Genomic DNA, 23,125 nt, shown 5'->3' with positions numbered 1-23,125 from the left:
CATTTTATTCAAGTTTTCTGAGCTCTCTTGAAACACGTATTTTGAATTCTTTGTCATGAAATCTTCCACTTCCATTGTGTTAGTGTTAATCACTGGTATCTTATTTTGTCCATTGGGTAATATCACTTTTTCTTGTTTAGTCTTGATCCTCAAGACCATACATTGATGTCTAAACATTGATATGTATACTTAACATAGTCTTTATAGTCTGGCATTGTTTGGGAGTTTCCTCCATTCTGCCCAGAGATTCAGGTTAGGTTTACTAGTGAGGTCCCTCTTTAAGTCTTTGACCTTTTCAGTGGTTGTAATTTGAGGGGGTAACCTAAGTCTAGGACTGCCAAGGCCAGAAACCTTGGACACCGAGCCTGATGCAGCACTGAGCTGCATCTGAAACCTATAGCCACTGAAACCAGTGTGGCACTGGAATGTGCCTAAGGCCTTTGGCAAATATGACCCGGCTGCCCCTGCCTGATGTAGCTATTTGGCAGTGAAAGAGACTAGCACTCAAGTTCATATTGTTACCAGCAGTTATCCAGGGATTGCATTGTGTTTCTTGGCTCTTATTTTTACAGGAGAGAATTTTAGGCAAGGCACAAAAGGTAGTAAAAGCATAGCAAATTTATTAAGAAAGTAAGCACTCTCAATAGGGAGGAAGAGAGTGTGTGTTGTCTCTAAGAGGAGACAGTGACATGGTGGCCGTTTGTTCCCTTGTTTTATTGGGGGTTTTGGGGAAGTTTCTAGAAAGTCCTATCCATGTACCACCTCTCACAATAGATTGCATCAGACCATCTGCACATGGTATTGTGTACAGGTACTTAAGTGAAACCTATGGGGGAAGGGAGAATTTTACTATTAAATGATGTTCTAAAGATCTAAATGCAACTCTCAGTCACTTTGGTCCATGCTGACCAGTTTGAATTGAAACTTGTTTTTACAGGTTTATGGTCAGTGGGCTTTGATAAGGACCATAAAAGTACAAATTTCAAGGTAACTGTGTTCTTATTAGCAGGGAGGAACCTTGAGAGAATAGCTGCAAAGATAACTGGTTGTTTGCCAAGGACTATAGCATATCCTCTTGATTTAGGCCAGAGAAGGGCCAGAATGGTCTTTTTAAAAATTCCTTTTTAAAAAAGAGAAAATATGTGGCAAGCCAGCACATTCTTAACTTCATGTCCCTATCACTCACGTCTATTAGTTACTTATCATATATCATGAGGGCCATGGGTTCCTGCTTGCACCAGGGCAGGTCTAAAGGCATTGTCTGTCCTGGAATTAGGAACCAAGGGTTTCTGTCTGGAGGTTGTATGGGCAGGGCCCAAAATGGCTGTAGTTAGGCTCCTTCGCCAAGACTTCCAGCAGGCTATGTTATGTTTTTAGTGTGTAGCCAGAGCATGTGGTATGGTTAGCCAAAGTATATACACTGTGATTCAGTGTATATACTCAAGGTCATAAACATTAACTTGTGAGCATGTGCCCTCCCTTACGTAACCTGTTCACAATGTGCCTTCTTTGTTTGGGCTGAATATAAAAAGGGCCTATGGAAATGGGCATAAGAGGGGCTAAAATGGAACTGGCTGGGGGCTGAAGCTGAATTGGGGGCCATGGCTACCACTGAATAAACCGTGTCTTCTTTATCCTAATGTGTTTTGCATTTTCTTCCACCTGCCAAACCCTGAATCTGTTTCCTTGGTCAGAGTGGCCACATAACAGTGCTGCATTTTCCTGTGGCAGGCTCCACATTTTCCAAGGCAAAGTCCTACATAAATATCCTTTTCATTCTACAAGCAGACAGTGTCTCTCTCCCTGTTTTGGTACCTTGTATTATAGAAGTGATGTTGTGGGTCCTTCTTCCCCTCCCCGTTTCAATGCATTTTTTTTTTCTTATTCTTATGCTAACACTAAGTACTGTGATTTCTCACCTGGTTTCCTTAAATCTTCTGAAAAAAGTTTTTTTTTTCATGTTTTGATAGTTGTTTAAATTGATGTTTTTGTTGGGGGGTGGTGATCACTGGATAGTTTACTCTGCTATCTTACTGCATCTCAGTAATTACTCTAAATGTAAATGGATTAAACTCCCCAGTCAAAAGACACACCACGGCTTAATAAAAAAAAAAAAGACCCAATTATATAATATCTTTAAGAGTCTGACTTCACATATAAGAGTACACACAGGATGAAAGTGAATGGATGAAAAAGTTATTTTATGTAAACTATAACCAAATGAAAGCCAGGGTAGCCATTATTTTATCAAAGAAAATAAACCTTAACTTAAAAACTATCACAACAGACAAAGAAGGATATTATATAATAATAAAAATATCAATTCGTCAGTAAGAATAATTATATAAATATATGTGTGTATATATATATGTGTATATATATATATATATGTATACATACATATAAGTAGACAGTAACACACACACAAAAATACAGTTGGAGATATCAGTAATTCAATAAGGAATAGTTCAAATAGATCAATAAGGAATTGAAGGAACTGAACAATAATATAGACTAATCAGACCTATCGGATATACAAAGGACATTTACCCAACAACAGCAGAATTCATGTTATTTTTCTATTACAAATGGTCTATTTTTCAGGATAGATCATGAATTCAACCACAAAACTAGTCTTAACATTTTTAAGTAGATGGAAATCATATGAAGCATGTATTCTGACAAAACAACGAAATTTTAGAAATCAATAGCAAAAGGAAAATTCACAAACATCTTGAAATTGAGAAGAAATCATAAGAGAAATTAGAAATATCTCAGACAAGGAAAAGGCAAAGACCAGATGGCTTCACTGGAGAATTTCATTGAACAATTAAAGGATTAACACTAATCCTCCTCATTTTTTTTAAAATTAAAGTTTATATGGAATCTCAAAGGACAATGATCAGATGATTTTCCACAAAGATCAGCTATACAAGGGGGAATGCACAGTATCTTCAACAAATAGTTTTAGTGAAAACTGGAAACCCCCATGCAAAAAAAAATGCAGTCATTCATACCTTAAAACACATACAAAAATTAACTCAGAGTAGATAAAAGATATGAATGCAACATCTGAACCTATAGAACTTCTAGAAGAAAACAGCAGGAAATCTTAATGACATTAAATCTGATTTCTTGGATATGACACTAAAAGCACAAGCAACAAGAGCAAAACTAGACAAAAGGGCTGCATGAAACTTAATAAATTCTGCATGGCAAAGGAAACACCAAAGAAACTGAAAAGGCAGCCTAAGGAATGGGAGAAAATATTTGAAAACTATATATCTGATAAGGCTTTAATGTTTAGATTCATAGAGAATGCCTCTGTCTGAACAACAAAATCCAACAACCCAAATTAAAAATGATCAAAGAACTTGAATAGAAATTTTTCCAAAGAAGATAAACAAATGGCCAACAAGCATATGAAAAGACGCTTAACATCATTAATCATTAGAGAAAAGCAAATCAAAGTCACAATTAGATACTACCTCAAAGCATTAGGATGTCCTCTGTCAAACAAAACATACAAACAGACAAACAATAATAGGGATTTGCAAGACTGAGGAGAATTTGAAACCCTGTACACTGTTGGTGGAAATGCAAAATAGTACAGTTACTATGGAAATGTATAGAAAGTTCTCCAAAAATCAAAAATAGAATTACTATATTATATAACAATTCCAATTCTGACTTATAAACACAAAAGTATTGAAAACGGAATCTTGAAGACATTTTTGCCCATCCATATACATCACCACATTAATCATACTAACCAAGAAGTGGAAGCACCCTGAATGTCCATTAGAAGATAAATGCATAAAGAAAATATGGCATATACATACCAGGAAAATATTATTCAGCCTTAAGAAATAAATAAATCCTAGCTAGGTGTGGTGGTGCACACCTGTAATCCCAGTGGCTTGGGAGGCTAAGGCAGAAGGATCTCAAGTTCAAAGCCAGACTCAGCAACTTGGCAAGGCCTTAAGCAACTAAGCGAGATGATCTCTAAATAAAATATAAAAAAGGATTGGGGATGTGGCTCAGTGATTAAGCACCCATGGGTTCAATATCTAGTATCAAATAAATAAATAATAATAAATACTCTTATATGCTAAACATGAAGAACATTATGTTAAGTATAACAAGTTTGTCATAAAAACACAAATGCTGCATGATCTCACTTACACAAGGTACCTAAAATGGCCAAACTTTTTAGAAATGTAGAATAGTGGTTGCCAGAGGCTGGGGAGAGAGAAGAATTGGAAGTTATTGTTTAATGGGTTCAGTTTTAGTTTTGCAAGATGAAAAAGTTTTGGAGATGGATGATTATAATAGATGTACAAGATTATGAATGTTCTTAATATTTCTGAACTCTCCACTTAGAAATAGTTAAAAATGAGAAATTTTTAGTGCTTTGACCACAATTAAAAATTTAACACTGTATCTTTTAATCTTTCCCATGGGTGGATCATCTAATTTATTTCCTATGTCTCTTCTTAATTATTGCCAACATCATTTCAGCTGCTTTTGATGAAAAGTAACTATTAACTTTGGTTTGTCATGAATAAATTCTTTTTGGTAATAGATAATGTTGGAAGTCTATAAAAATTGTAAGATGACTTTAGTAAACTTCTATTTGTACAGCTAATTTTTTGCATTATGTATTAAAAAAATCATAAACCATCATGGCCAGAGAGGTAATGTAATGAGTAAAGTGGGCTAAGTAAAGTAAGACTTCTGGAATTTTGATACTTTCACAATAAACATCTGATACAGAGTTTGAAACTTGGCATTGGTGCCAGGAGATATTAGTAACCAGCGGGTAGTGTAGCAAACTGAAAGGCACAGTCCTCCAGTGAAGGGGCAGTTTTTCTTAGTTTCAGAGCATCAATGCCATGTGGGAATGCACATTCTCTCTTCTAAAATCTTCTGATTTTCTGGGGCTGGGGATGTGGCTCAAGCGGTAGCGCGCTCGCCTGGCATGCGTGCGGCCCGGGTTCGATCCTCAGCACCACATACAAGCAAAGATGTTGTGTCCGCCGAAAATTTAAAAAAAATTCTCTCTCTCTTAAAAAAAAAATGTTTAAAATCTTCTGATTTTTAAACATACATGGAAATGTGGATTTTTATTTGAAATCTATTGATCATATCTATGTTGATGTAAATATTCAAAAAACACTATTCTGAATTGTTAGAAGCTGAATTGTCCCCTAAAAATATATGTTGAAAACCTAATCCTGTATACCTGTGAATGTGACCTTATTATGAAGCAGGTCTTTCAGATATAATCAAGTTAAAATGAGGTCATTAGTGCGGGCCCTAACACAATTTGACTGATACCATTATAAGGAGAGATGAGAGAAACAGAGAAAAAAACATGTGAATACTGAGGCAGAGATTGTAGTGTTGTATCTATAAGCCAAGAATAATACCAAGGGTTGTTGGCACCAATAGAAGCCAGGGGAGAGGCACAAAACAGATTCTCCCTCAGTTGCCTCCAAAAGACCAACCTTGCTGACACCTTGATTTCAGATTTGTAACCCCCAGAACTCTGGAACAACCTATTTTTTAAGCCTCCAATGTATAGCACTTTGTTTTGGCAGCCCTATTGTTGCAGAGCAAGATCTGCACAGAGCTGAGGCAGCCTAGGCAGTTCTCAGTGGGTTACTGGGTCTCACAACAGAGGGATTTCAGACATGTTGCTCAGAATAGCAGGCAGGAGGATATTAGATGGGATAGGAAAAGAGAAAAAAGGGGCACTCAAGATAGAGAGTGGGTCCTCTCAGAGAGGACCGCTCTTGCCCTTCAGTTTTCTTGGGTGTCCCAGGGAAATTTCCTGACAGTCTATCTCATGCCCATATCTTAACTCTTGACTGACAGCAGGACTGTACCAGACTTCCAAGATCCAAGTCAATTCTGGGTCACTTGGGTCACTTGGGCCCATGCTAATTATGGTTCTAATTATCATAACTCCCTGAGTTTGGGAATCTGGTCTGTGTAAGGGTCATAAAAGTCCCCCACCTTCCAGCATAATTTGTGTTCTCCTTATTGGTAGGGAGAAGACAGGAAGGAGCCTTTCGAGCCTTCATTTCTCCTACAGATAACAAGTTGTTTGCTGAGCAATGTACCATATCCTATTGGCTTAAACCAGATAGGGGCTGTATGAAAGAAAGCATGTGGGGGTCAGCACAGTGGGCCCATTTTATAGAATTATTCCCTTAACTTAATGTTCCCACTTCTCATGCCTGTATATTACCTAGCACTATGAAACTAATACATTAGTAAATATGCATACCTATGTGTTTTAATATGTAGTTTGTTACCATGTAATAATATTCATAATATTCACTAAATCTATTAGGGATTTTAAAAATTAAGAATTTAGTAAAGTACATAATTCTTGATTTTCTATAATAGGCAAAGTATTTGGTATCATTATCAACATCACTGTCCTCTAAACTCTAAATCCAAAAAAATGACCAGAAAGTTAAGTCTTTGAATTTATTTTCTCAATAATCATTACTTTCTAGTCACCAGTTACTGGATGAGGCACAAGGAGAAAAATCATGACAGCCTTTTCCTCAAGAAATTTAGCATTATAATGGAGCATGGGTTGCTACCGAAAGGCAGGGAAGGGCACTTAACATTAACAAGAGGTCTGGAAAACCATTATGCAAATAGGGAAATGTCAGCTGCTTTGTTTCATAACCAGTGGACACTAGAACTGAGATTCAAACCCAGGACCTCTGACCTAAACCTCTATTTTACCATACTGATTTTTGTTTAATTTACAAAATGTGGATAATCTTGCTTCCTAAAGCTTTTATGAAGATTAAAAAAAATATATGAACCACATTCTCTTGGTATCTAATCATGGTAGACCTTACTAGTGTCCACTAGAATACAGTCTCTCTCTTTCTTGATACATGGATGACCACATTGCCTAGACTCCTGTTCAGTAGAGCTACATGAGCAGTTCTTTCCAATGTGTCAAGGCACATAACAGCCAGTCTTTGATTTTCACACTCTCTTCCCTGATGCAGGGACAAAGTAGATCATGTCTTCTAGATGGTCCAGCAGCAAGTGACATTTCTACCAACTGGGATCCCCAAGCAACTATGTGGGACAGGACTTCTACCAACATACAATGGAAATCAATCTTTGTTTTGTTAAATCACTGATATTTGAGGATAAATTTTGAGATTAATTTATTTTTGTCTATTTTAATTTATGTAGTTCATCCTCTACAAATTTTCCTTTCCTTTTACAATAATTTAGGTCACAGGCAGATAAAAATAAACGTTAAAAAATTAAAATTTAAGCCATGTATGTCCCAGCCATATTCAATATATTCATATTTCAAATTCTGAGACAAACTAAAAACTGCTTTCAATAGTTGAGAAAGTAACTAGGTCCTAAGATGAGCTGACATGAAAATCCATTCATTGTCAGAAAAAAGTCACCCTCTCATTAAGGATCATTTTTCTTATTCCTCCAAACCAAATTGTTTAGGTTTAAAAATAGCATAAGGACATTATAAAAAAATAAATGCTAAAAATCTCGGTTTGAGGTTTCAGCTGCTATTCTTAACATACCTTCAGAGGGTTTTGACTGTCATTACTACAAATGGAAGAGTTCCAGGAAGGAATTATTCAACAAAAAGTATTTTATTTTCTCTACAAATTGAGACACAGGGAGAAAGATGAGAGTAAATATAATTTCAAGTTTTCAACTTTTACAAATCCAAATGCTCTGCCTATCATTTAATATCTTTTCTAAAATTTTGTTATTTTGCTTCTTTGATGCATTATAATTATACACAACACACACATATATTACAACAGGGTTCATTATGCCATATTTGTACTTGCACATAACATAATTTTTTCAATCTCATTCCCCAGTGCCTCCCCTTTCCCACTCTTGCTCCCTCCCCCAATCTGCTTGCTCTGCTCTACCATATCCCTTCTATTATTGTTTTAGTTAGTGCATTGTAATAGTTTGTGTGTGTGTGTGTGTGTGTGTGAATGATTCATTGTAGTATATTCATACATGAACATAGCACAGTTTGGTAGATTGTCAACTTTCTCCCTACCATTGCTATTCAGCAACCCCACCAGAGCCTTAAAAGCAATGTGTATACCTCATCAAGGACTGGAACCACCAAAATAAACTTTCATCTTTAAAAGCTGGTTGTCTCAGGTATTAGTTACAGTAACAGTGAGATGACTAACACACTCAGGTACAGTACTTTAACACAACACCAACAAAAATAAATACCTCTTGGTCAATGAGTTTGTCGGTGCATGTGAAGATTAAAGTCAATTGAATGTGAGAAAGAGGGTAGAAAAATGAAGTGCTTTTAGTCAAAAGAGCTAGCAACTGAATTAAAAATAAGTCTATGGGGTTATGTGAACTTAGAAATCATCTTTCTTTTTTTTTTAAGCTGAGCATTACTAATTAGTGGCCATTTAATAGAGTAGGCTTACCACAACAGTCTCATAGAGATTTAATGTATGCTTGTGGGTGGGACTGCAAATTGGTGCAGTCAATATGGAAAGCATTATGGAAATTTCTTGGAAATCTGGGAATGGAACCACCATTTGACCCAGCAATCCCTCTCCTCGAAATATACCCAAAGGACTTAAAAACAGCATACTACAGGGACACAGCCACATCAATGTTATAGCAGCACAATTCACAATAGCTAAACCGTGGAGCCAACCTAGATGCCATTCAGTGGATGAATGGATTAAAAAAATATGGCATATATATACCCAGTGGAATTTTACTCAGCAATAAAAGAGAATAAAATCATGGCATTTGCAGGTAAATGGATGGCATTAGAGAAGATAATGCTAAGTGAAATTAGCCAATCCCGAAAAAAAAAAAATGCCAAATGTGTTCTCTGATATAAGGAGGTTGACTTACAGTGGGGTAGGGAGGGGAAACATGCGAGGAATAGATGAATTCTAGATAGGGAAGAGGGGAGGGAGGGAAAGGGAAAAGGAAGAGGATTAACAAAAATGGTGGAATGTGATAGGCATCATTATCCCAAGTACATGCATGAATACACGAATTGAGTGTCAACCTACTTTATATACAAACAGAGATATGAAAAATTGTGGTATGTATGTGTAATAAGAATTACAATGCAAAAAACAAGTACATGTATAAATACATGAATTGGTGTGAACATACTTTATACAAAGATATGAAAAATTGTGCTATATATGTATAATAAGAATTATAATACATTCTGCTGTCATTTATTTTTTAAAAATAAAATCAATAAAAAATAAAAAATAATAAAAAGAGAATTAATGTATGCATTGAAGCAGTTAAACATTTTTTTGAGAGATAGACCCTATAAATGACATTATTCGTAATTTAAATATTAAATATTCTGTGTTATCACCTGTACTTTGGGAATGCAGATACACGATCAGTGGATGCAATGCATGTATTAAGTCACTTTACCCATACTGTTACCCACGTTTAAGGTGTAGCACAAAGAGGTTTTAGGTAACAATGGAGTTTCTATTAGTTAATAATATTGTAATACATACTCATGTGAAGTGCATTAGTACAAATAAATAAAAATAAAAGCATTTAGGTAGCTGCCTAGTTGTACAACATATCATATCCTGTTAAGACTGTATTTTCTAATATATTATCTAACATATATCTAACATAGATTTTATGTTTCTAAAAATGAAAAGTGAAAGGTAATAGAGTAAAGTCAGAGCCATGAACTGAGTTGCTTGAATGGAAGTAAAAGAAAGAGGGTTTGGGAGGGAGCTGTGCCATTGAACTTGACTTATTCATTCAATAAGTATATCTTGAATACGAGGCATGTTCTAGGCACTGAGGAACTACAAGTTAACCAGTCAGACTTGGCCTCTGCAGGAGGAATACATGCTCCATGTGAGAACAAAGACCATAAAAAAAATGAATAAATCACCAAGGTGGCTTCAAGCAATGGTAAATACTGTGAAGAACCTAAAACAGAGTGCTGTGACACTGCAGCAAGGGAAGGGTTGTTAAGGAAGGGTCTCTGAGGAAGTGACATGTAATGACTCTGGGCTTTACCCTCCTGTGGGGAAAGAGTGTCCCAGCAAAGGTCTCCCAACTGGAGTGCACTGAGCATGGTTGTGTTGAGGCATTTTAGGAAGACAGCACAACACAGGAGAGTAGCCATGGCTGGAGAGGATGGTGTGGACCTGACTTATAGGCCCCACAAGAAGGTTTTTTTTTTTTTAATTTTTTTTTTATTTTTTAGTTGTAGTTGGACATGATACCTTTATTTTATTTATTTATTTTTATGTAGTGCTGAGGATCAAACCCAAGGCCTTGTACATGCTAGGTAAGTGCTCTACCACTGAGCCCCAGCCCCAGCCCCAGGGAGTTTGGTTTTTAATTTTATTAATGGTCTATTAATGGTTAGACCCTCACTGCCTATTTTATTGATTCTAGTAGTATCTGTGCCCATTCTGCCTTTGCTGTGCACCTGTTACCAGCTGCTATTCCAATCCATATTCTCTCTCTCCTCTTGTCCTGGCTGCTCTTCTGAAGAATCCGCCATCTTTCAAATAGGAAGACTCTATTTTTGAAGGATTAGAGAAAATATACTCTCTGGCTCATTAGCCATTTCCCAGAAAGTATTCCTGGTCCTCATACGTGGCTCTTTCGCAACAAATAGTGTACTAGTTATGAAACTGAAATCTAAATATGAGGCTGGGTAGAGCGATGTGCCTTTTAGAAGCTTTATGTAATCTCTTATGGCGCTGGTGCCAGAGCCAGTTTATCCATATGGCATAGCAGGCATCATACCTAAGGCCCACAACACTTTTAGGAGTTCATAAAAATGTTTAGATTTCTTTTAAAATCAGAAGGAAACCATGAACTTTTATACTGAATAAAGCAACTAATATTAATATGGTTACTTTATAACAATATAGTCATAAAATGTAATTTTAAATACATACGTTCCTTACCATCAGCTTGTGTCCTGATAAGTATATCATAAGGTAGAAATAATGTAAATCCAAACTGCATTAAATATACCTAACATAATGAACATCATAGCAATGCGCACACTGTATAGAGTACCGGTTGTTTCCACTCATGACTACTCAGTTGCCTGGAAGCTGCAGCTCACTGCCCTTGCTCAACCTTGTATGGGAGGATCTTACCACATACTGTTAGCCCAGGAAAAGATCAAAACTCAAAATTTGATGTATGGGTTTTACTAAATGTGTATATCCCTTTCACACATACTATAAAACCAAATCATCCAGAGTGAGGGACCATCTATATTAGAAAAATAAATGAGCACCTAATAGCTGAGAAAAAGTCAGTTAAGTCACTTACTTCATTTTCAATTCAGTGTCTGCTATAAATTCAGTTATTAATAAATCAATACACATATTTAGCAAGTCTGAAACTTGGCTTAGAAGATTACTCTTCAATGCTTTACAATAACAATTCACTATATCATTTACTTAGATTTAGCCACCTTATTGTTTTATTTATGATGAAAGGAAAAGTCTGGGAAAATAAGCTGAGTTTGAAGTAGTATTGTAAAAACCCAGGTTTTAAAAGTCAATGGTCACAAAAAATTCTATCCTGCTCATCATATTTGCCTTGGCTTAATCCCTATTTACCAACTTCCTTCCTTCTGGCTATTTTCATCGTCTTCTATCATTAAACTAAGACAGTAGTTCTCAGTCTTGAAATGAGCAGAAATAACCCCTTGAGGGAAGTAATAACTACCTACTTTTCCGACCACACCTTTTCTGTCTACTTTGAGGCTTCTTCTTTCTCCTTCTGCCCCCTAAATGTTCCTGCCTGTGCCCTCTGTTCAAGCCTTTATTTTTTTTTGTACCTTTGCCTCTGATAATCTCATTTGCTCCAGGATTTCAATTATTGCCTCTCTCCAGAAGGATCCCCAAAAGGTGACCATATGTGAGACTTTTCAATCTACAGGCTCACATTCTGACTGCCTGCTGCTCGTCTACATTTGGATGTCCTACAAGCAATGCAAACGTAATACACTTAAAACCGAAAACCTGAACTTCCTGCATTATCAGTGTAACTCCTCCAGTTCTGTTTGTTAATGCTTCATTTCTGAAGCTCCGGGCTTCCTTGAATCCTCCCTCTCTCTCCATTGCTGCTGCAGTTGCACCCTCACTATCACCACATGCACTATTTTAAGGACTTCTTAACTGGTCTCTTTACTTCCAATTGAGGAAGTTTCCTTTTAAACACAAGCTTGTATAGAGATAGCATATGGACTATCAGGCCCAGAAGCCCTGGAATGATCTCCTTCTGCTATTTTCCTTAGGAATTTGTAGGGCAGACTTTCAAAATATACCTATTTTTCTTAAAGGGAGAGATGGACATGCTTTCCACAGATCTCTGCACAAAGAGTTACGGGGAAGCTGGGGTTGTTGCAAGAGGAACAGACAACTCTGAAATAAATTTTGAGTAGGAATTATGCACCCTCATTTGGCAAAGGGAAGTCAGTGGATATGAGAGAATGAACTCAATCGAGTATCTGCCATTAGACAAAGCCAGTTTGGAGTCAAAGACTAGATTATAGTGTCAAGCCAAAAGAAAGGTCATTATTCCACATCTATTTTTAAGTTGTGGATTACACTCCTATAAAATTATGTGTTTGTTAATATGTAATCTAAATTTCTTGTTAGGCTTAAGCAAGGCTTACCATTAGCCATGCTATGCCTTGTAGATACTATACTCTGAATTGATGCTTAAGACAGTAACGAAGCACCCAATTTTTTCCCTAAACAGAGATCATATATAATGTTTTGATGTCACCTGCACACCGGATCAGCCTCCTTATAAGGAATGGAAGAGGGCATGTGAAAGGCAGGCTTCAGATGGCATTTAACTTCACTAGAACTAGGTTGTAACCAGAGGGGAGGCTGAAATTTTATTTCTATCTTGCTCTTATTCAAGTGTCCAATAAAAAACAGAAAGAAATCTCCAAGACATATTGACTGGACACATGTAGAAGAGAAAGTACATAAGCAAAATAGCTTTCATAAAATCACATTTCTCTGGCTTTGTCTACACTCACTCTCCAGGCCTTTTAGACCCTCAAAAAATTTTTGAGTATGTAGTAGTCATAAGTTCTTAACTGTGCTTAGTACATGTCTACTTGCCCATCACTAGGTTCATTCTAAAACTTTCACAAACACAGCAAGATATCAATAAAAATAGAAGAAATAATGAAAATACACAGAAGGAAGTCAAGACCAATGTCGCGGACAAGGAAAGGAAAATAAACTAAAGCCAAGGGTTATTCACCTACAGAATACAAGACTTACATTTGGTATAAATGGGGTACCACAATGACTGAATTTTATTATGTTAGTGTTCCATATTTGCAGGTATATTCTGTTTTCATTGCAAAATCCAAATTCTTCAGAACATGAGGCCAAAGGAGAGTTTGTAGGGAAGAAGGAATACACTAGTATTTCTTTAGGTATATTGTCCTATTTCCCTGGGTCTAAAACAATGACATGATCCTGACTTAAAAACCATTGCCTGAGATTTCTGATTTCTGTAGAACACTTCTTTAGGGGGTATTCATTTCTGTTTTTATCTTGCCACTATCCCAATCTTTCTGTTTTTGCTTCTTTCTTCTTTTAAAATCTAATCCTGATGCTCCATTAAGACATTCACTTAAAGGTTAGTCCTTGGATTTATGTTTAAAATACAAGATACTAATTTGTTTATATTCATCTTTCAAAAAAAAAATCAGTGAGAGAAGAACTACACCCAGGCAATGAAAGTAATAAAAGTTGAGATATGAAATAGCTATATTTCACACTTTCATATTAAAAGCTGCTAGCAGGATCACTGAGAGCCATCTGGAGTTCTGAGGTCCAAAAGTATGCATTGTTTTAATCTAATAAAGGCAGGCATGCACAGGTGTGCTGAGAAACACTCACTAAAAGTTGTGTTTCTAGGGCTGGGGAGTAAAGCTCACACCCTGGAGTACCATTGTAGTTTTCTTTTCCACCAAAAAAAAAAAAAATCTTCTGCTGAATGTAGCTCATAAAAGTGTCAGACTGACAGCTTTAGAGTCTCAAATTCCTTCTTCACATGAAACAAGGGCAGTGCAGGCAAGAAAATTACAAATTTCTGAAACATCCTGGGTATTACTGAAAAGGTGCTTAATTAGGGCATTATGGGAATTAATAAGTATGCTAAAATTTTTTACAAGAATCAGGTTCTAGTACAACTGAAGTCTATTAGGATACGATTTAATGAATTCATGAAAAGCACAGGTAGCTTTTCCTATAACTGAATTATTGCTCCTAGAGATTTCATTTTTAGTTAGGCTAAAATATTATTTAAAATGGCCATTTGGGAAGGGGACCACTTAATGTATTAAATAACTAATTAAATTGCCAATAGATTGTGCTCCATTTACATAAGGGCTTGACCAGTTGATCACAGCAAGTAGGTAAGTCTTTGGAGGACTAAGAGCTTTGGTTCATCTTCTGAAGAGGCAACTCCAGATGTCTAGTGCTTCTGTGAAACAGGCAGATGCAAATACAATCGTTTTTAGGGGGAGCTGGCATTAGACTATTTCTAAAAATTATGTGGCACATTATCAGGCAAAGACTAATGATAAATAAGTAAATAAACAAATAAAAAAATCAAGTGCTCAAAGAGGCAACATGACATAAATAAAATCCAGTGTAAATAGCAGACAACAGAAAAAAGACAGTGTTTCAGGGGCTTGAAACACTGGAGTTATTAGTAATATTCCAACTAATACTATATTATACTCAAGGGGATAAAAGACCAAATTGATAGGTTTGGCAGTTCTTTAGAAACTGAAAATAGAATAACCCAAATTATGTACCAATAAGTTTATTAACAAATTGGACTCAGGTGAAGAAAGTAAGTCAAGAAAACACCTAGAATAAAGCATGAAAAATAAGTTAGTAAAACATGAGAAAGGCTAAAAGACAAGGAAGGCACAGTGTAAAGTTTAAGATATGTATAACTGGAAAAGAAAAATTTGGGAAAAGGAGAATAAATAGGGAGAAGCATTTTTTAAAAAGAGTTCATGCCTAAAAACCTTTGTTCAATGGACAAAATTTAAGTCTCAGACTCAAAAGCACTTACAAAATTTAAGATTAAGTGAGAAGAAATCCTCATTAAATCCTTCACAGTAAAACTGTTAAAAAAAAAAAAAGAAAACCTTAATAATAATCTGGCAAGGGGACAATTTACTTTCAAAACAAAGGACAGTTAAACTGACATTTGATTGCTCAATATAAACAATAAAACCAGAAAAATGGAAGGATATATTAAAAGTTTTGTTGAAAGAAAATAGCAGCAGACAGTAATTCTATAGCCAACAAAGACATCATTTAAATAATGAATGTGAGCAGAAAATTTGACATTTGACAAAATGCAGCACATTTTCATAATAAAAATATAAAGACATTCATGAAAGAGCAATGGCTAACATCATATTTAATGCTGAAAGATGGAATATTTTCCTCCTAAGAGCAGATAGAAGCAACAGAATCTGTGTCATGGGTTAGATCAGGTATCTTCCAAAAGCTCCTGTGAGACAATGTAAGAAAGTTTAAAGGTAAAATGACTGGGTTATGAGAGGCTTAACCTAGTTAGTGCATTAATCCTCTGATAGGAATTAATTGGGCAGTGACTGTATATAGGTAGGGTACACTGGAGGAGGTGGGTCATCGGGGTAATGCCTTTGTCCATAAAGAGTGGAGCTCTCTCTCTCTGCTTCTTGGTGGCCATGTCCTGACCTGCTTTCCTCTGCCACACTATTCCGCCATGATGTTCTGCCTCTCCTTGAGCCCAAAGGAATGGAGCCGGTCTTCTATGGACTGAGACCTCTGAAACTGTGAATCTCAAATTAAACTTTTCCTCCCCAAATTGTTCTTGTCATGTTTTTTGATCACAGCATGAAGAAGCTAACTAAAACAATCTGTATTGACCATTTCCACTGAACATCACACTGGAATTTTTTACCAGGGCTATTAGAACAATAAATAAATAAGTTTCATTCAGAGTGGAAATGAAGAACTAAAATTGTAATCCTAGTGACTTGGGTGGCTGGGGCAGGACAAATTCATGGCCAGTCAGGGCAATTTAGAGAGCAATCAGTCTCAAAATAAAAAATAAAAAAGGATTGAGAATGTTATTTATTGGTAGAGAACCCCTGAGTTAATCCTCACCACCACAAACAAACAAACAACAAATAAAAAAACAAAAATTGTTTGTTTGTAGATGACATGATCTTGTATTTAGAAAACCCTACTGAAGCACTAAGCAATAGCAATAAACTGTTAAAACTAATAAATGAGTTTGGCAAGGTTGTAGGATACAAAATCAATATAAAAAATCAATTTTATTTCTATGAGCTAGATTTTAATAATCCTAAACTGAAAGCAAATTTCATTTATCATTACATCAAAACCCCCCAAATACTGATAAGTTTAAAAAAATAGTACAATATTTATCATTTGAAGACTACAAAACATTGTTGAAAGCATCTAAGAAGACCTACCAAATGGAAAGATACCCTGTGTTCAAGAACTTGAAGACTTAATTAATATTATTAAGAGGAAAATACTCTAGGATTTGAAACACAGATAAAGGAATCCTTTTCAAAATCCCAGCTGACTCCTTTGCATTAACTGACCAGCAGACCTGAAAAACTGATGAGGAATTCAGGGGACCCAGAATAGCTTAAATAATCTTTAAAATATATATATATATAAGTTGGAGGACTCACAATTCCTAATTTCAAAATTTACTACAAATCTATAAAAATAAAAATAATGTGGAATGGAAAAAGAATAAAGACTGATGTTCCAGAGTTGAGAGTAAAGAAATAAAACTTTGTATTTATAGTGAATTGATTTTTGACAAGGGCCTGAAGAAATTGAAAGAGAAAAATAGTGTCTTCAATAAATGATGCTGGGACCACTAGGTGAACACATTCAAAATAATGTAGTTGGACTCTTCCTTCATGTCTTGTAATATATAAATATTAACCCAGAAGACAAGGGCTAAAACTATAAAACTCTTAACAAAAAAACACAGGAGTAAATCTTTGTGACCTTGGCGTAGGAAACATCTTCTTAGATAGGACACAAAATTACAATTGTTAAAAGAAAAATATTTCATGAAAATTACAACTTTTATGATTCAAAGATATTATCAAGGAAGTGAAAAGACAACTTCAAAAGTGGGTGAAAATATTTCCAAATCAGAAATCTGTTCAGGAATTTGTATCTAGAATATATTAAGTATAATTAAAGTCATTATTAAAAAGAAATGTCTTAATTAAAAATGGGCAAGGGATCTGAGTGGACATTTCTCCAAAGAAAATAAACAAATATCCAAAAGGCACATGAAAAGATGCTCAACTTATTAGCCACCTGGGAACTGCAAATCAAAATAATAGTGGGAGATAGGTATGTGGTTATATGCTTATAGTCTCAGATACTTGGTGCCTGAGTCAGGAGCATTGAGGGTATAAGGCCAGCCTTGGCAACATAGGGAGATCCCATCACAAAAGTAAACAAATGAAAAACACAATGGAATACCTCTTTGGACCAACTGGAATGGTTTATAACCGTTGGTCAAAGAGACCAATGATAATGTTAGGATGTGGAGAAATTGAAATCCTCATACATTGGTGGTGGGAGATTAAAGTGGTGCTGACACTTTGGAAAACATTCTGGCAGTTCTTCAAAGGATTAAACACAGAGTTACCACATGACCCTGAAAGTCAAAGAAAAATGAAAACATATGTCCACACAAAAATTGGTACACAAATGTTCATTGTGGCATTATTCACAAAGCCAAAGAGTAAAAACAATCCAAATGTCCAACTGGTGAATGGATTAAAAAAATTATATATGTGCAATAAAACATTATTCTGCAATCACTCATAGCACTGACAGTAACCCCATATTAGCCTTGGTACAGTTCCCTGCACCTCAATTCTGTAGGGTTGCACAAAGAGGATTAGACCACACCTTTATGTGCTGTGGATGCGTTGCTGGAGAGGAAACATGTAACCTGAAAAGGAGGAGGAAAAGAGAATAAATTTCCTAACTCCATATTCTTCCCACTCTTCAGTTTCTTGCTGGTCCATTCCATTTAACAAACCAAACCACAAGTCAGAAAGTAAGGGAGTGCTTGCTGTTACCCATAAAGGATATCTTCCTGGGGCTCAAGGTAGGGTAAGAGGGATGGGAAAGAAATTTGATGAAACAACTGGATGATTCAAGGGAGAGAAATGGAGTAATATGATAATCCAATATAAGAATATAAGAAATAAGGGGAACAGGAACAAAGCACTAGTTGGAGATAGCACTTAATGACAGAGCATTTTTAACTGAAAATGTTTAAGAGCCTTCATTAAAAGCAATGATTATAATTGGATACAAAACAAATAAACAAATAGCCTTTATCAGATGTCACTTACAAGAGACAAGTTTCTCTAAAACAGAGATATGAAAATATCAATAGTGAAAAGTATGGGTAAAGACGTACATAAAACACCAGCCAAACTGTATTAATATCAGGTAAATACTCAAAGGAAAAACAGTAGAGATGAAGGAGGATACTTCAAAATATTAAATGTCTTAACTTGCCAAGATGACTTGTAAATTGTAAATAAGAAAAATAACATACTAAAATTTATCCCCCCAATATAACCTCAAAATTCAAAATGAGCAAAAATAAATAAATAATAATTAAACAGTAAGAAATGTTAATATGAAATTTCTCAGAAAATGATAGAACTAACAAAAAATCAGTACGAAAGTGGAGAACATAAACAGCATAGCAAACTGCATGGTACTAGCATAAAACCAGACACAGAGACCAATGGTACAGAATGGAAGACACAGAGACAAACCCACACAAATACAGTTATCTGATCCTTGACAAAGGTGCCCAAAAACACTTATTGGAGAAAAGACAGGCTTTGTAACAAATGGTTCTAGAAAAACTGGTAATCCATATGTAGAAGAATGAAACTAGACTCTTTTTTCTCACCCTGCACAAAAATCAACTCAAAATGAATCAAAGACCTAGGAATTAGACCAGAAATTATGCAACGTGTAGAAGAAAATATAGGGTCAAAAGTCTAGCATATAGACACAGACAATGACTTTCTCAGTAGGACCCCTAAAGCTCAGGGAAATAATGCCAAGAGCTAATAAATGGGATGGCATCAAATCAAAAAACTTATGCCCAGCAAAGAAAGCAATTAAGAATGTGAAAAGAGGCCAGGTGTGATGAAGCATGCCTGTAATCCCAGGGTCTTGGGAGGGTGAGGCAGGAGGATTGCAAGTTTGAGGCCAGTCTCAGTAACTAAGTAAGGTCTTAAGCAACTTAGTGAGACCCTGTGTCAAAATTTAAAAAAAAGAAAAGAAAAGAAAGTGATGAGAGGACCTACAGAATGGGAGAAACACAAATAAACCAACTAATAAATGGGCAAATGGATTAAACTGACCAAATTGAACTCTACACAACAAATAAATCAAACAACTGCAGAAACTCCTTTTTAGCATATGCAAAATATAAAAAAGTTACCATAGCCAGGCCATAAAGCAACTTTCAACAAATTTTAAGGGACAGACCAAAATCATTTAGAGTGTATTTTGTAATAAAAGGTTTTACATTTTACATTAAAAAAAAAAAAACAGAACAAAACAAAAAAATGACAGCTGGAACAATCTCCATCATAATGGTAACAATAAAATATTTTGAACAGAATAATAATGAAATATATTAAAACTTGAAGGACAACATTCATACTGGAGAATTAAGAATTCCTGTAAAAAATTAGAAAATAGCAAATAAACTAAAGAAAGTAGAAAGAGAAATAGGAAAGATAAGAATAGAAATTAACAAAATAGAACACAAGTGGAAAAGCTTAAAAATTAATAAATTCTGCCGAATTCAATAAAGAAAAAAAAAGAGAAAGCATAGATAGATATCCAATGTTAGTAATAAGGAAGAGAGAAGCACAATAAGTACTTCAGATATTACAGTTAAAGGGAAAATACAAATAATTTTCGGCTAAAACCTTTAAAAATTTAGATGTAGATAAGTTCCTAGACAACGCCACTTGTTAAAATTGACAGTAGAAAACTAAGAATGGAGAATAGTCCTGTAGCTATTAAAAACATTGAGTTAAAACTTTCCGCAGATAAAATTACAAAGCCAGATGACTTTACAAACACACTTGATCAACTGTTAAGGAAGGAATACTAACATCCTTACATAGAATTTTCAAGAAAATAAAAGAGGGAAACTTCCCCATTTCTCAGGAGGCCACTATATTCTATATGAACATTTCATAAGAATGTTATAAGAAAGGAAAACGATAGGCCTGGAAATAGCCCCAAAATTTATCTGTTGTAGAATATATAAATATATTGTGGCATTCATATAGTATGGAAGAAAAAAAAGGAGTATAACTACTTGCAAATGACGCATGTGAAATATCGAAAACATGGTGGTAAGGGAACCACATCAAACATAAAGGATCAGGCGTAGGATTACATTTGTTCAAAGGTCAAAATTATAAAACCAAATTTATTGTGTTTAGCGAAGGATACCCTAAACCATAAATGAAAAGAAGGATTTGATTACTGTGGAAGTATGGCTTGGCAGGAGGGACAAGTGAGGAAGGCAATCTGGAGAGCTGATGATGATCAGCTGATGATGACCTTGTGAGAAGTTGTCCTGGGTTTTCCTTTGTGAACTTCTCTGTATATGGGCCATCTTTCCTAAAGAGAGGGAGAGAAAAAAAGACACATTTTCCTTGAGGGTTAGGATGGCTGTGATTCCTGAGGAGGGGCAGGTCAAGGAGGTAGAAGGGGTAGAAAAGATCCCCCATGGTACAAGGGCCAAGAGACAAATTTGCTTCCTCTGCAGTTTTATAGGCTCAAGTCCAAAGGGGCAACAGCTACCCAGGGGAGTGGTATTGGTCTTTGGTACCAGCATATCTGCTTTATTATTCCAGAAAGCTTTGCTAGTTATGGGGAGAAAAATCCACAATAATTCCTCATTAACTTTCATTTCATAGAAAGATGCCTGTTTAGGTCTGAAAACATTCTGTACCTTTTATACTGCCTAGTCCTTTATTTAGACTCATTTCATGTAAACCTCTCAGATATGAAAACTAGTTCCTTTGTTGTTGCTTAAAAAATGTGAATGAGCTAATTCTCATAATTCTTGGTACAGCTCCTTAAGGTATTATTGAGAGTAAATTCAATATTTAATGCTGATCTACAATGCTCAGAGACCTGTTCTTTTCCTGTTCTTTTCCAGATTTTTACTAACTAGTAGAATGTGTAGAGTGGAGACACAATTGATACATCATTGTCACCAGTGAATACTGTGCCTTGAGGGTAAGAAACTATTCTGGAAGTGGAACGGGATACACTATTAGAAGATTGTGTTTCCAGTAATTTCAAATATGTGTGGTTTCTACATATTCTTTTCAACAACAGTAATGAACAAACAAACAAAAATAGAGCTGTGTGTGTGTGTGTGTGTGTGTGTGTGTGTGTGTGTGAGAGAGAGAGAGAGAGAGAGAGAGAGAGAATGAACTTGTGGGTGGGGAGGGAACAAACTCTGGCCATTGATTAACTGCTGCTACAATACTCAAAACCTATCATTCTTAGATGAAATGGCCAAACAAGACTTTAGGTTAAAAGCAAGATAATGATAATGAATAAAGTTGGTTGCTTTCTCTGTTTCTTTAGTTCAGATTATCTGCAAATACACACCTCATTTTGATTGTGCTGGAAGAACCTCAATATATCTGAAGGGTTTTACATAAACTCATTTAAAATCCATACATAAAATCCACACTACAATTCAGAGAATTGTATATGAGGAAGGGTTCTGCCTGACACACATCACCAATAAGTGTTAGCTATCACCATAATAAAGTATTCATTTGATCCCTCAGCAGAGTCACCACTTGGTCTTGTTGGCCTTTCCATAAAACACCCCAGGGAACACAACCTCTATGGACCTAGGTACCTCCTGCCTTTTTGTAGGCCTTAATTTTGATATTAGGAAAATGAAGATCTTGGATTCTTTAAATTATTTGACTGGAAGGTTTTGTCTTCATGGAGTACCATAGGTTTCCTCCATGAAGTTCAGGCCCATTGAGTGTCACCAGTGGTTGGGTTGGTGCCATGGACAGGGAGGATGCTTCAGGCTAAGGAAAGGGGTTCTGGCTTCTTCAGGAGGCAGTGTTTACTTTTCTCTGGGCAGAGGTTGTGGAAGTTAAGAAAACCTGGTGAAACAGATGCCAGGGACAGATGTTACCTAATTTGGTCAAAGAACAAAGTATGTAAAACATTTGGAAAGCCTCAAGAGTGCAAGGGGATGGGGACACCTGCATGAAGGGCTCTGCATCTCACAGGGTGAGATTTCAATCAGTTTGGGTTTGGGGGAAGCAAGTTTCTGGATTGGAATCTTGACTGCACCACTTATTAGCACTACTTCGCGCAAGGTACTCCCAGGACATGATATGCTTGCACAAGGTGTTTGAACCTCATATTGCTTATGTGTAAAATGAGGTAAACATCTATGTAATGAACAATAAATATCCTGGGATGGAATAGGACAAAGCAGAATGGGTTTCATTAAATAAAGGCTGCTATCATTAAAAGAAAATTAAAGCCAGGCACAGTGACTTTGAATCGAAAGTTCCAGGCCAGCCTCAACACTTAGTGAGATCCTCATCAACTTAGCCACCCCTGTCCCAAAATAAAATAAATACACAAAGAAATAAAAAAGGACTGAGGATGTAGCTCTGTGGTAAAGCCCCCTTCCCAGCCGTTTGATTCTTAGTTCCCCAAAATAAAAATGAATAAATAAAAAGAAAATGAATAATCTCATTCCAGACACATTTACTCCTGCTTTGCTGAGAATTCTCAAACCTCAGTTGTTTCTTTTAATGATAGCACCCTTGATCCCTCACTGCCCCTCCCCACCCTGCCCCCACCCTTAGCGGTGGAGTGCTGGAAAGAGACGCATAGAGAACTGGGCAAACCAG

At 35.9% G+C, this 23,125-nt stretch overlaps 1 protein-coding gene across 1 annotated transcript in view; it reads right to left on the bottom strand.

Annotated features, from left to right (window-relative positions):
- Positions 1-23,125, bottom strand: part of LOC124094625 (uncharacterized) — a 69,656-nt gene that overhangs the window by 44,324 nt on the left and 2,207 nt on the right. Inside the window, exon 4 of the mRNA XM_058580359.1 lies at positions 20,778-20,837. Within this exon, the coding sequence (XP_058436342.1) occupies positions 20,778-20,837 (60 nt within the window). The remainder of the gene's footprint in view (positions 1-20,777; positions 20,838-23,125) is intronic.

The sequence above is a fragment of the Marmota monax genome, unplaced genomic scaffold (assembly GCF_021218885.2).
Source record: "Marmota monax isolate L192 unplaced genomic scaffold, Marmota_monax_Labrador192_F-V1.1 WCK01_AAM20220418_F8-fsc00007, whole genome shotgun sequence".
NCBI lineage: Eukaryota > Metazoa > Chordata > Mammalia > Rodentia > Sciuridae > Marmota > Marmota monax.
This window is presented reverse-complemented; position numbering and strand designations above follow the sequence as displayed.